At 37.9% G+C, this 15,084-nt stretch overlaps 1 protein-coding gene across 2 annotated transcripts in view; it reads right to left on the reverse strand.

Moving 5' to 3' along the window:
- larp1 (La ribonucleoprotein 1, translational regulator) overlaps positions 1–15,084 on the reverse strand; it is a 58,088-nt gene that overhangs the window by 28,873 nt on the left and 14,131 nt on the right. For both annotated transcript variants that reach the window (XM_044370049.1, XM_044370048.1), the window contains exons 2-3: positions 7,943–8,007; positions 5,072–5,137 (exon numbers count right to left, since the gene is read on the reverse strand). In XM_044370049.1, coding sequence (XP_044225984.1) covers positions 5,072–5,137; positions 7,943–8,007 — 131 coding nt within the window. The remainder of the gene's footprint in view (positions 1–5,071; positions 5,138–7,942; positions 8,008–15,084) is intronic.

Raw genomic sequence — 15,084 nt, forward strand, 5'->3', positions numbered from 1 at the left:
AAACCACCAACCAAATGAACACTACACTGAGTTGTTTCAATATCTGTCAGGTAGGCGTGATGATGGTTTAACGACGGGTTCACAATTTCTTTAAGTCTGTCCTAAAACAATAGTCAGGTACACAAATGAACATTGATGTGTATATCTATCTGTGTGTATATGTATGAGAATGTGTTGATGCTACAGAATTATATTATCCTAATATGTTTATAATGACTTGATCTGCAGGCAACTGGCTTCATGGTGTTCAATCAAGTCCTAAGGTATTGATTGGGTGAACCTGTAGAGTAACCCACACATAGGGTGACTCATCACATATGCCTCGTTTTGCACTCATGAAAGTCCAACAAGTCTGTGCAGCCCTGCAATGTAAATAATAGAAATAATTAAAATCCAAACCCCAGTCTGAATTCTTTTTTTCTTGTTGTCTGTGTGCGAGTCCTTCTTTGCTGTACTGAAACGGTTTCCCTGACTACCACACCAGAGAATAAGACTAATAAAGGACAGTTTTGTTTGGTTTTTTTTTTTTTTTTAAAATGGTGCAGCTCAACCCTTGTGAACTCCTGTTCATATTGACCATTAAAAGATCCGCTCATAATGCATTTTAAATGTAAGTGATGGGAGACAAAGTCCACAGCCTTCCTTTCATGCAAAAAATGTATTTAAAAGTTTATCTGAAGCTAATATGAAGCTTCAGCATCCAAATGAGTCAAATCAAGTAGATATCTTTCAACATTACAGTCTCTTTAGTGCTAAAGTCCTTCTTTTTGTTAAGATCGTTCCACTGCAGCTGAACAGGAGAACACTGTCCTTCGAAACACAAAGAGGGAATCTTTTACTAAAAAAGACTATAACTGCTATTTTATTATTACTTTATTTGACTAATTCAGAAGGCTGAATCCTTATATCATCTTCAGGTAAACGTTTAAGTACTTTTTTTTTTTTTCAAAATTTCCCCATCGCTTACATTGCAAGTGCATTTGGAGGGGATCTTCTAATAGTCAGTATGAACAGGAAGAACGATTACAGCGAGCAAAACCTATTTCAATGTTCATTTGGGCTCCTGACTGTTGTTTTAAGACAGACTTGAAGTCTGACGGTTCTTTAAAAAGGTGAGAAATCAACTGAATGAATTCACTCTGGACACAAAACAGATGACATAATGGGGTGATAATGGATAAGACAAATAGTTACTTATGTAAGGTTTGGTTTTTGCTACCTTCATGAGAGCCTATACGACGCCATACACTAGACTGAACACAGACATATGCTGGTATGTGATGCCTTTTCTAAGTACTATAGGGGGGAAGAGGGGCACCTGTGTGCAGTAATTATGGGCGGACACGTGGCTTTTCCTCCTTAAACCTGCTGTCACTAAATAACTTTGATCATGTCAGTCGGTGGACAAGGCAACATTTTCATTGTAAACGCTGAAAAGGTGATGACATAACTATGATTATCACATTACTCATATGGCTACACAGTATGTTGACGGAGACCGGGTCCCTGTAATCACTCCTCTTGTCCATGTGAAACAGATTTTTATAAAAAAAAATGTCAGTCACAAGCTCCCAGCGACCGAGCCGACTTCTTCAAATTGCACGTTTTATCTGACAAGTAAATGTTCTGGCTTTGTGTGTCATGCTGTTGAGATATTAGTTTAATTTCTGCTGTCAATTCAAAACAACAGGTTTGAGTGAAATTCTGTTAGTGGTTCTTAAAAAAGGACACACCTGTCGCACCAATATGCCACTGAAGTGTGTTTTATGCTGCAGGAAGAGCGAGCGATAACATGGTATTCTGAGAAATTTTGACCAAGATAATCATACTCTGAAATTTTCATTTTCACATCTTCAAGAGAAAAAAAAAAAACCCCACAAAGAGCAAATTCATTCAAACTACAGAATCATCACCTTCGAAAAAACGTCCTCACTCAAAGTGGAATTTTTAATTTCAATGTTTTGTGGCTAAACTGTAAAAAAACCGTCGTCGACGGGACAAGTTTGCTGCATGAAACCTCAGGTTGAACTTTTACCGCAGCACCGTAAAACTAAAAGCACAACCCTGCAATCAAAAACCCCTCCTTTATCAAATTTCAGTATTCGGTTCCCAGCGTGCATCATCTGCGGCATTCAGTGAGTGATTTACAGCTTTAAATGTTACGTGATGGATAGTGAACTCCAGCCCCCCTAAGAATAGCAGCAGCACAGATCCAGGGGTGGTTTATAAAAGGGGGATCCCTAAAAGGACATCCCTTCCCAGGGTTTGGCCGTCTTCTCCAAACTTGACCCCTCCTGCCCTCGATTTCTGCCACCAGACACTCCGGTTATTCCTGGCTCTGATGATGTGACCCACATTTTCCTACTCGGGGACACGCACACACTCTCCCTCATGTTCACGCATACCTGGCTGCCTAAATTAGGGGAGGTTACCGGGGTCGCTTTGCAGGGGACCAACTATCGTCCAGAGATCAGAAATAGAAATTGGCTCTGAGGGGTGATTGACTACTGGCTGCTACTGTAAGACGACACGAATTAGATGCATCCACTGTGGTACCAATAGCTATAGGGGACCAGAGTTTAAGTATTGGGGTGGGGAGGCGGGTGTCAGTATGCTGGATGCATAGTTAAATGTTGTATGGACACTTGAGCGGAGTTTGTTGCTTGTATGCGACAGGTGTTGGTGTTTAAGGCGGAGACATTATATAACTCAATCTCAAGTTCTTTAATGTTACATCTTATTACATAAGAATAAGGTTCCTTCTCCATAAAAAGTCAGAAAAAGGGACAAATATCCATCTCAATGTACCAACAAATGTCCATAACAATTTTATTTGCCTGTCTAACAAACCAAAACCTCAAATATAATCAGTTTGCAATGACACCGAATCGAGAAAAGCTGAAAATCCTCAAATTTGAGAAGATGGAACCAGAAAATCGTTTCATCTAAATGTTTTAAGCGATTAATCAATTATTAAAATGGTTGCCGATTGGTTTTCTGTCACTCAACTAATTAATTGTCTAATTATTTGAGGTTAATGGTTCCATAGACAACTAAGATGAAGTTGAGGTTGGACTTGTTGCTAATTTATCTATAATTATCAATGGCAGAGAGATAAATTGATTTATTAATTCTCATACATAGATTTGATTCACAACAAGAGCTGATAAAAAAATATATGTTATCAAGTTTTGAAGGTATTTAATTGGGTCTCAGTTAAACAGAAATTATTCTTACAGTTATAATCCTACAGCTCTGAGAAAGGATATTTCTTCCTCCCCTGTTTCTGATCGTCTTACTCAAATTTTTCATGGCTACTGAAGAGACAGGATTGATTTCAGAGTAAGAAAGTTTTAAGGCCAGCTATCTTTTTCGTCTCCACAGTGTCTAAGAGGTCCTGCCATGGTGGTGAGCCTGGACTAACACTAACCGTAGAGGGGAAAAAAAAAAAAAAAAAAAAGGAAACACGCAGTCCTGAGGACACAAAGTCGGGCCAGGAGCAACAGACTGCTCTGTCTGGACGTGCTGTTTAGCTGCTGTGTAATTACAGCCACAACCACTAAAATAAATACCTATTGTAGAAAACTACACACAACCAACTGCAGCAGAGTGTGGCAGAGAGGGAGGTGCCCCCGTCCGCTCATCCAATCAGATTCACGACCGAACTGAAACATCTTCATTCAACACGGTCGGGCTGAGCTGCTCGTCCTGATCGGTTGATGTATATTATAAGTTGTAACTTGAAGCTAAGGTGCTCTTTTTATAAAAATTAAGCCTTTTAAACCTTTCTGTTCACTGATATCTGAGTACCGCCTCGGATGGAAACATATTCCTGTCTGCCTCTACCTGCTTGGAGTTATTACTTATGATTTTTTACTGATATCATACCGCCACAGCTCTTGTTTTAACACAATAATGCATGAAAACACCAAATCCTACATATAACACTGTCACATTTTATTGGTAGGGCTGAAAATTTGAGGATAAAAAGAATGAATTGTAATTTTTCTGACCAATATGGAGATTTCTATATTAAACTAGATGCTGGTACTTAAGGTGTAAACAGTGTTAACATTATCTCAAATTTATTCTAAACAAACAGAATCAGTCAGTTCTCTGTTTTAAAACAGAATTTTTGGCTCATTTATTTAATGATTACCCATAAAACTGCTTGTGAGTCATGTCTGACGATGTTTTGATTCGACTTCTAACATCTAATTGAGTCAAGTTAGCATTAAGTTGGTGTTACTCACTGCTGAGATCTCTACATTTAAGCTGATTAAGCTAACGTTAGCTTCACAGACAGGATGAGCTGCTTCACAGCCCCCAAAAACCCTGGGGGTCTAGTTTCAGACTGTTTACGGTGATAAGCTTAAAAACAATTATATGATCTGTTTAAAATCTGTAAAAAATTTAACTGGGACATTCAGACAACTCTGTCATTTACATTCAACAGCAACCAAGCTGACGTGAGGCGAGCTCTCACATGGTTTATGTAAGCAAAAAGACACTTAACCACTCGCTAATTTTCAAAAATAATACATTGTGGTAATTGTTCTTCCAAAAAGAAACAAGCAGAAGTAGTACAGACACCTGCAAGAAAATGAGCCAAACAAGGATTGTTAAAGGATTGTTTTTTGAGCCACAAAGTCTTCGTACTGAGAGCGAGGCATTTACACTCACACCTCGACTATGAGCAAAATAATGACTCACTACCAGGTCCAGAGGTTCTATCGAGTTGCCGACATGGTCAGATCTCAACTATTCTAGTAGAAAGAATTGATTCCTACATTTATCAAAGTGTCTGGTTAGAATGACATCACTGTACCATCTTTCTGCAGCCAACATTTACTGTTATAGACAGTTACATTGTTGTGTAATGAACTTGTTGTTAGCAGGTGTAGCCTGACCAGCTAATAGAAAGATAAAAATGCAAGTCTGACAGTGGTCCAAGTCCCTAACAGAGTTCTGGATGAAAGACACCACCCTGATCTCATCAGTGTGTCCTCTATACGTCCACCAACCTGTGACTCTTTTGACATGTTTTTCAAACGAGTAAGAAAACACCTACCTGCATGTCTTTAGTTGCAATCTCCCCTGGAGTCGGCCAGCTGTTGGCGTCGCCAAAATCTCCAACCTGAGCAACAAATAAATAAAATAAAAACAGCTGAATAAGCAGATTATGTGTAAGTATAACTCTAGGGCTGCAACTAACGATTATTTTCATTATCAAGTAATCTCAATTATCTTTTTTGAACAATTGATTAGTCATTTGGTCCATAAAATGTCTGAAATGGTGAAAAATGTCTTGTTTTGTCCTGACAAACAGTCCACAACCCAAATATATACAGTTTACTTTCATAGAGGATTAAAATAAATTATAAATATTAACATTTAAGAAGCTGGAACCAGAGAAAATTTCTTTTTCTTAAAAAAAAAAACTCAAAACACTTAATCAATGATCAAAATAGTTGGAGATCAATCTTAATCTGTTGATCAACTACACCATGTACTCAAATCAATAACAAACATCCTGTAAAAATCAACTTCAAATGTTTGTGTGACGTCTTAGTGTTGACCTTTCTTCCTCTCATGCAGTGACACTGCTAACATTTATAAACACCTGCAGGGTAAAAACCTTTTAACTGTTAGAAACAAACAGAAGGTGAGCTGCTCTGTCCATGTTGTCAAAAAGATTAAATATACTTAACATAAGTACACAAACAACTGGGCACATCTGCACTGCTCTCGAGTACTTTTCCTCAATTTCAACCGCTTGTCGCAGCTGTAAGATCCTGTGACGAAAGCTTAAAAAAAAAAAAAAAGACAATTTCTTTTCTTTTATTGCTTTTGTAACTTTCCTTCCGTGAACAAACTACCTGCTCTTCTTCATCTTTAACCATATGTTGCCCGTAATTTGTCAATTTCTGTCTTTTTATTTCTGCAACACTGCACTTTACGCAAAAGGGTGTTATAAAAGTTTGTGGCCAAAGTGTCGTTAACAGCCGTGGTGTACTGGACTGTAGGAGTGTCTGCCATTAAAAAAGGTGGGAAGTTGTGAATGAAACGCTTTGAGGAGAGTTTGTCTGTTTTATCTGCCTCGCCATTGGCTCACCACGAACTCACATTTGCATTCCAGGAAGTGTGAAGGGAGGTTACTACACACAGCTTCAGGCATGACAGATAAATACCAGAGCTCTGACCACACATGCCTGCACCGAAGCTCTCTAATGGAGATGTTCTGTTTGCCTAGGATGTCTATAATTACATCAAATAAAGGCTCATTTGCTCAATTGGTATATTAGCCGCAATGTGATCCATTCATAATTTCTAAAGTTGTTTAAAAAAAAAAAAAAAAAAAATAGTCCACATGGTGATAAATCCAGCACAGAAACTTTAAAGCTGAACATCAGTTTGTTCTTTTAAAAAAAAACCTACAGACAGAGATCAACATTGATTATCTGCTCATCTGAAAAATCAACACATTAGTGAGGAGAGTCAGGAACCGTGACTCAGCCAAAAAACACAGGAAGTCCTAGTTCACCTATCGATTTTACAAATATGCAGAGCAAAGGCATAATTTCCACTGAGGACAAATTCCTTCTTGCATCAGCCCACTTTGGTCAAATAAAGCATCATTGTTAAAAGACGTATCAATGGATATGTGCAGGAAAGCAAACAAAGTCTTCTCCGTTAACAGATGTCTCAATAAAAAAAGACAATAAAAACAGTTTCAGTTTGACTCTTTAAAATCTCTACGAGTGTCGTCCTCTAAGAAAAAGAAGGAGTTGATCAAAATGCAGCTACGCTCATCTGTGCAGCCTTCACTTATTACAGTGTGTTGAGTGATATTTTGTTGTCCTGGGATTCGGCTGCCTCTGATTGGTCGAGCCTGTCGGGGCTTCACGCTGCCCAAAGGAAGCCCTGCAGACACTAACAGGGTGGAGAAAACTACTCTACTCTACTACTACAACCTCCTCTGCCTGTCTTCAGGTAAAAAAAATTATTTACATTCTTCTAAAAAGATGCTCAAATTAAACGTTATTATATTCAAGCTTAATATGAATAAATAGAAAAAAACATTCAGTTTTGTTGTTGTTTAAGAACCCTTGACATATTTGTGCATCAACCAACAGACTTTAAGCTAAACCTTCACATCTTTAATGAATAAAACATCTCATAAAGGACCAAACAGTTCCTCAATGAAACTGTTAATCTCTTGTTAATTGCCTATTAAATGTTAATTTTTTTTTTTTTTTTTACATATGTTACTGTCTCTAAACAAATTCTTTATCACAGTGATCTTAAAACACATTTGAAGGTGACGTAGGGCTGCAACTAATTAACTTTTTGATCTATAAAAATGGCAGTAAATTGTTGAAAAATGTCGATCACTGTTTCCCAGAGTCCAAGATGCAACCTAAAATGTCTTGTTCTGTCCAGTCCAACAGTCCACAACCCAAAAGATAAAGAGTTGTGATGATTAGTCGATCAACAAAAAATTAAATGACAACTATTTTGATAATTCAGTAATCGTTGAAGTTATTTTAACATTTGCTGGTTGCAGCTTCTCAAACGTGGGGATTTGAGGCTTTTCTGCGTCACACATGATAATAACTGAATATCTTATATCGACTGATCATTGCAGCTCTACTCTGAAGCTGCTGAAGTACTACTAGTATTACTTTAAATCCTCCTTACTTTTAAACTCTTAATTGGGTTGCTGCTGAACTGTTCATCACTTTTTTTTTTCTTTCTAGTTTATTCTGTCTTCAGTTTTCAGCCTCTACAGTTACACTTGTATTTGCTTGATATCCAGTAGTTTGTAAAAACAATGAGATGATATTTTGGGCTTTTTGTCTCGCTGTGATCTCTGCACAGATGCAAAGCACTTTCTCATACAGGTGTACAGACACACACACACACACACACAGAATATTACCTTTCCTCCACGTCTGGATTTGGGTGGGTTCCCTGCTCTCACCACCTTGGCGGGGCCGGTAGACTCTGTGGAAACATGTTAAGATGGTTGACGTTACAACCGGCTCTGCTCACATGAACACAGATCGACTAAAAAACCATTTGGCAGCAGCAGCAGCAGAAATGTGTGAAGAGGAAAGACAGAAAAACAACAGATACTCATTTGAAATTAATTTAATTTTTGTCTTAAGAAAAGATGAAAAGCTTGTGGACAAAAAAAAAAAAAAAATCAGAACAGACAAAACTAGCACTAGATCAAACGCAGAAGAGCTGGTTTTTCTGTCTCAGTGTCTCATCTCTTGCTGGTACTCACTTGTTTCACTTTAATTGGCCTGTTTTCTGTGGTTTCGTTAACTCCTCCATTACTTGCCTTATCTACCTTTGGCAGGTAGGTTCTCAATAAATCATCTGGCTTTCTTTGGCTGTTTTCCCAGGTCTCCTTTGCTTAATGTGCTGCTTTTGGCATCAATTTTAGATCAACTAAAAGCGAAACAGCTGCAACGAGAAACCAATACCATCATTTTTCTGCCTCGTCATTGTTGTGAACCAGGTAGAGCAGCAGCAGTAACAACAGGTCGCTTCAACAGAACAAAACAAAGAAACTGCAAACCGCTGGGATATATGATCAGAACTGGAGCACATTGATTCATAATACACGGGGGGGGAAACAGGAAGTGGAAAGACGGTTAAACAGGGTCAGTGAGTGTGACAACCAGCTTCACCACATTGGACGCTGGACAAGAGTAAAAAACTGGGAAACTCATGAAGAAACACACCAGTTCAGACAAAAGAGGAAGTTATCAGTTTGGTCACTGAGTCAAGCCGATTAAAGAATGATGTAGAGCAAGTAATAAATTGATTATCTCGTCGATGAAATGTCAGAAAAGTCCGAGAGTCCAAAGTGACGTCAACAAATTGCTTCTTTTGTCCAACAAACGCTCCAAAAACCAAAGATATTTAACTTACAATGATAAACAAAAAGCAGATCATCACAAATATGAATCAAGTAATAATTTCTGCACAAACATGGCAGATGTTTTTTTTTTTTCCTTTTACTCTCGCCTGGTCAGGAGCATCACTAGAAACATACCGACAGCGGAGCCAGGCTCACTTCGTCGTGCCGACCTGGCATCGAGTCCTGAAGTCAGAGATCTCGCCTCTTGCCGTCTTTGGCTGCAGTGTCATCACACTGTGATAAGATGGGAGTGAAATCGGCTCACGGGGACTTCGCCGAGCCATTAACACCGAAGAGCAAATCTAAGTAAGCTCCTTAAGGATGATCATGTCGAGGGACGACGCCAGAAAGAGACAGAGAGAAGGGAATAAAATCCTTTGGTGGGCTACGTCGCTGACGACACCGAGAGCAGCGGCGTATCAGGGTTTCTGGTTTAAAAATGTATTCATGAGCATGAAATAAAAGACAAGAGATTTTATATATTTGTACAGCAAACCAGGAACATGGAAATAAACCAAACGTATTCTCTTACTAATCTAAATCTACTAATATTATCCTTATTAAATACGTCTGTTTCCTGTCGGATCACGTGTAGAGTGGATACAACCATCAAGCCAGAAACAGTGAAACAGAAATATCTTGCACTCATGTATTTTATTCACTATTACATTTATTGTCATTAAGATAATAACATGCCAAACATCTGTTTCCAGCTTCTCACATGCAAAGATTTTCTGCTTTTTTTCCTGTTTCGTATCATTGTAAACTGAATATTTTGGGGTTTTAAACTGTCGTTCGAAAAATAAAAAGACGTTTGATGAAGTTTACTTGGATTGTGGGAAATTATAAACGTGCATTTTTCACTATTACCTGACATTTTATCGACTAAACAATTAAATCGGGTAAATAATTAGCAGATTAATCGCTAATGAAAATCATCATTAGCTGCAGCTCGAGTCCTACACACGTCTACTAACGTGGTGAATGTTGAATGGTGTGAAATAAGCGGTTTAATATCTATATTATGCATGTGTATCAGTTAAGCAAAAAGGTGTCTCTACTGCAGAAACACAACTTTTTTAACAGTTTATGTGGAGCAGGACTCAGCAGTTTCCTCATCAGCTTATGTTGAGGTACAACAATTCTTCACATTCCTGAGACTAGACATTAAGAAGGAAATAACAACGCTCAGACTGGGTAAAGATGCTGATTGCTACGTACTGCTGCTGATGCTGTAAGAATCGTTTCTGATAAAGTTTGACCAACTGATGTAATGACATTTACTTTGAAACAACATAAAGCGCACATGGGTCAAAGGCTTTTTTACTTCTCTGCCCTGTTAATGAGCGTAATGAAAAGACCACGTGTGGAGATTAGTGCAAATTCAGCATCTATACTGTATTGTTGCTCTTACTTACAGACTTACAATCCCTTCAGGCAAAAACTGTGACCGACCGGAGGTCACGTTTTCGGAGAGCATGACTGTACAATCACACAAAAGGTCAGGAAGGAAAAAAAGAAGCATTGTACAAGAGTACGGAAAATAAGGCTCTAAAGCGGGAGTAAACCCCCCCCCCCCCCCCCCCCCCCCCCCCTTCACATACATGCACAGTACAGTCCCGATGTAGAAATGTACACAGAGTCACTGATTAAAACCTAACGAGACACAAACTGTCACCTTAACAGCAGCAGGAGAGCTTTCCTCCCACTGACAGCTGCTCTTCTAATCCTGGTTGGTCTTGAATCTCAGTTTTTGTTGTAATTTTAGACGTGTTTGAAAAAGAACAAAAATACGCCCAAAGCAAAAACATGCTAGAATGGATACAGACTCTTTCTCTTGCTAAAACAACAGTCTACTGACCAGAAATTGAATTTTAATATTGAAATATTCATATTTTTAAAAAGCTAAAAAAAATGACAATTAATCCTCCACTTGTTTAAACTTCTGAAATGTTAAAATTTGCTGCTATTTAACATTACAGTAAATTTTTTATTTTGTAGTTTTGGACTGTTGGTCGGACAAAACAAGACATTTAAAGATATCACTTTGGATTTCTAACTGTTTTCTGATGTTATACACCAAATGTTTAACAGATTATTTTCTCAATGAACCATTTAAGTCTATAAATTGTCAGAAAACAGTGAAAAATGTCCGTTATAAATGTCTTAGAGCCAAAGGTTGATGTCTTCAAATATCTTATTTGTCTGATCAACAATCCAAAACCCAAAAGATATTCAGTTTACTATCATGTACGACACATATAAGTTTCAAATCCTCACATTTGAGAAGCTGCAACCAGCAAATATTTGGCATTTTTCCTTCAAAAAAAAAAAAAAAAACAACTTGTCAAATAAGTTTCTGTCAATTTATCTATTAGCTCTAAAGCAGTTTAATTAATATGAAAATGAATTATGAAAATATTTATCAGTTGCAGCTGTAGTCTCATGTCCCTGAAATGTGAAATGGGGTGTTTTCTTATATTGAAACATTGTGTGAACTTTAAACTTTAACTGTTTATTTAGTTTGGAGTCATGATTTTGAGAGATGGTGTAAGAGATCCGACAGCTTCTGGTGCTACAATCATGACCTTTGTTTCATTTCGTCTGCTAAACTGTGTCACAGCCATGTGTCCTCCTCCGGCGGACAACCGACTCTTTGTGGCCTAAACATGATTTCGAGGGAAATTTATCCTCTGTTCGATGGTACACAGTATGAGGTGCGAAGAAGAATCAAACAGGAAATCAAATCCGACAACGATCGTGCAACCTGAGCCCACAATGGGTCGAGGGTGTGGTGTCCTCTATCACCACTAACACGTTTGTTCGACATAAAAATTGGATAATACAGTATCATAATCATTTGACAAGACCACAGCGTCTTCCCCGAAGCACTAAACACACCATAAACCTGAAAAAAGCAAGATGTCGGTTCCTCAGATGATGCCGTAGTAACAATAACAGAAAGGAATCGAGACAATATGTAACAAAACAGCAGCTGAGATGGACAGCAACAGTTAAATGTTTGTACCTTATGCTTTCTTTAAACAAATGCATACTGTACTTATTCATTTACAACTTATTTATAGATTTTCTCCAGTGACAGCGGAGCAGCGAGGTTGCAGATTTAGGCTCCCCGCAGCTATGAACATGAGTCAAAACAGTCTATAAAGTCAGCCTGAGTCATATTAACAGGTAATAAAATGATTAGAATGAATGAAGTGGTGCATTAAATCTAATTTGCATTAAATTTTGCCTTTCAGTCAGTCCAGAAAGGTAGATTTGAAGAAATGTCTCTTTATCTATAGCATGAGCAGTTGTCTCTGTGTGTCGTCGGTCAACACGATATTTTCATAAACAAGCCGCTGCGAGCTAATTCAACACAGGAACGTTTGCTTTGTGAAGCTGGCAGCTTAACTTCTAAACATGCCTACATTTTGCTGTTAAATAAAAGCTTCTTAAATCCAGAGGGTGATGGGGGAGAACTGCTGTTTCGGTAGTAAATCAACATCTCACATTCAACAGGCGTAATGTTGCTTCAACAGTCTGCTGCTTATCCTAATCGTGGCTGATGACATCACGTGAAGCTGCCCAAAAAAAAAAAAAAAAAAAAAAAATTAGTAACGCCGGACGGGAACACGAGGATTTCTCAAACTGAAGTAAACTGAAATTAAAGACATTGTCAGTCTGATTCAACCCAGAATGAGGATCCTGTTTAAAGTCCCAAACATTCACTTTAATTCCAAACATCAGCTGCTAGATTAAGATAAATATAAACTCGTCTGGATAGGTGACTGTCTATCAGTTAAAATCCTGTAGAGGAATATGAATCACATCAGTGTACATCAGTGTTTTTTTAAAAAAAAAAAAAAAAAAAAGGTTTGTTTCACTAACAACAAACCAGCAACAAGTTCTCCACAGGACAGAACCTGTACAATACTCAACAATATCTCCAACATGTGCATCAAAATACATAATATAACGGAGAATCATGGCCTGATTGGCCTGAATAAGAGCAATAGTTCACAAAAACTACAAAAATGTTCAAAAAAATTACCAATTTAATAAAATCCCTTAAAATAAAAACAGGATTTGTGGCAAAAAACTGGCCATTTGTTCTTTGGCTTGTGTTCGGTCCACCCGCCTCCGTTATTTTTATGATTTTTCATTCAGTTAAAGGGGGCGTATTAAGCACATTTCCAGATCTATATTTTTATTCTGGGGCTGTACTGGAATATCTTTGCATGATTAACAGTTTAAAAAAAAACCTCTTTATTTATCTTATCTGGCGTTTTATGCAGCCCCTCAGTTCAGCCTCTGTCTGAAACAGGCCGTTTCAGCTCCTGTCTCTTCCTGTCTGAGACTTCCTCCGGCTCGGGAGGCTACATGAACAAGTAGTAGTAGTAGGATTTCTTTTTCCTCATTCTTTGCTCGAAATGGAAACTTCCCAAACACATCTGTGCATGTTCAAGCCAAAGTATGCAAACGTGACGTGAGACGTGAACAACCCGTGGAAAAACCTTTAGCGAACAATCTGACATCATCACGAGGAGGAAGTAGAGGTAACAATGTAAAGGAAGCGTTCACAGCAGGTTGAAGCCCTGGCTTTTGACTTTCAGGAAGCATTTACATACATTCACCTCATGTTATGGAACTTAGATCCTGTTTAATATGGATATCCAGCATTAAAACAGTAAATAACAGAAAAACCACATAGCATGATATGTCCTCATTAACAAACAAACATGAAAGAGAAAATAACCTCCATGGCAGAGATATACATCCAGTAACTTATGCATTACAGGCAAGAGCTAATCAGGCATTTGTTAACATCAGTGTACAGTGTGTACATTTCATACAAAAACTCCTTGTCCCCTTTCAGCAGCTTGCTCTAGAAACTGGGCAACAACTTTGTGCTAAACTAAGTCAAGGAATCAGCGTGAATTCCTCAAGTATTTATCCGCTCTTATCTGCTTAGTATGAACTCAATGTGTGAGCAACAGTAGCCTGAAAGTTGATCTCTTTAAAAAAAAAAAAAAAAAAAGTCACACTGCTTACTGTGCATGACAGAGCATGTTTCACAGGCAGAGACAAACACTGGGATGCAGATTTACATGAGACCATCAGATCTTTCCAGCAAAGTGTTAAAACGCACTTTCTGGTCAGTATCACTGCAGGATTTCCTCTGAAGCTTTTCTTTCTTTTTTTTTTTTTTTTTTTTTTTTAATGCTTATCACAGGAAGTGGGACAACTGATGAAACACTTCCTCAGGAGTCTCAATGCCTCGTCACCATGACTCAGGACTCCAGCTCTCAAACTGCTTTAGAGTGACTCTCAGGAGGAAAATGTTTCTATATTATGTTCATATGACTTGAGAAGAGTCTCCTCACATGAATGCAGCAGTAACACTTTTTCATCATATACTGCATTCATTTTAACAGTAAAATCTGCATTTTACTGTGTAGAGAACGCAAGTGCAGAGCTGGAACAATCGGTTCATCCACAGAAAATTAATCGGCCACTATTTTGATAATCAAATAAGTTAATAATAATAAGTTTGTCATGTTTTAAGCAGAAACACCAAACATTTCCTGGTTGCAGCTTTTCTGTATCAAACATGATAGTAAACTATAAAAAATATCTTTGGATTTTGGACTATTTATCACACAAAACATTTGAAGACGTCATCATGGGCTCTAAAAAATTATAACTTTACTATAATTTGAGTATTTTCTGACATTTATAGATAAAACGATTGAGAAAATATCAGCAGATTAAATCGATAATGAGTTTTGTAACCAGAAATAATATAAAAACAAAAGCTTTTTTCTGACATTAATAGATAATGAATTAATTGGCAGCATATACTGTTGTGTACATTTATTAATCAACTAGTTACCAAATAAAGTCTGCTCACTAACCTGGTGACAGATCCTTTAAAACCACTTCAGGCATTCGGGGAAACTAATACAGAACTTTGTGCATCAAACCTGACTTGTTTCCTTTTTCCTAAAACTGTATCTGGCTTGAAATTGAATTTTGTTGTTTATTATCCGCTAAAACGAGTGGACAGACTGTGGCTATTCATTGAAAACAGCACGTTTGTCGAGCTGAGCCGCGTCCTCCTGATCAGCTGAGCGAGGGGCGCTACG

Source organism: Thunnus albacares, chromosome 13 (genome assembly GCF_914725855.1).
Source record: "Thunnus albacares chromosome 13, fThuAlb1.1, whole genome shotgun sequence".
Taxonomy (NCBI): domain Eukaryota; kingdom Metazoa; phylum Chordata; class Actinopteri; order Scombriformes; family Scombridae; genus Thunnus; species Thunnus albacares.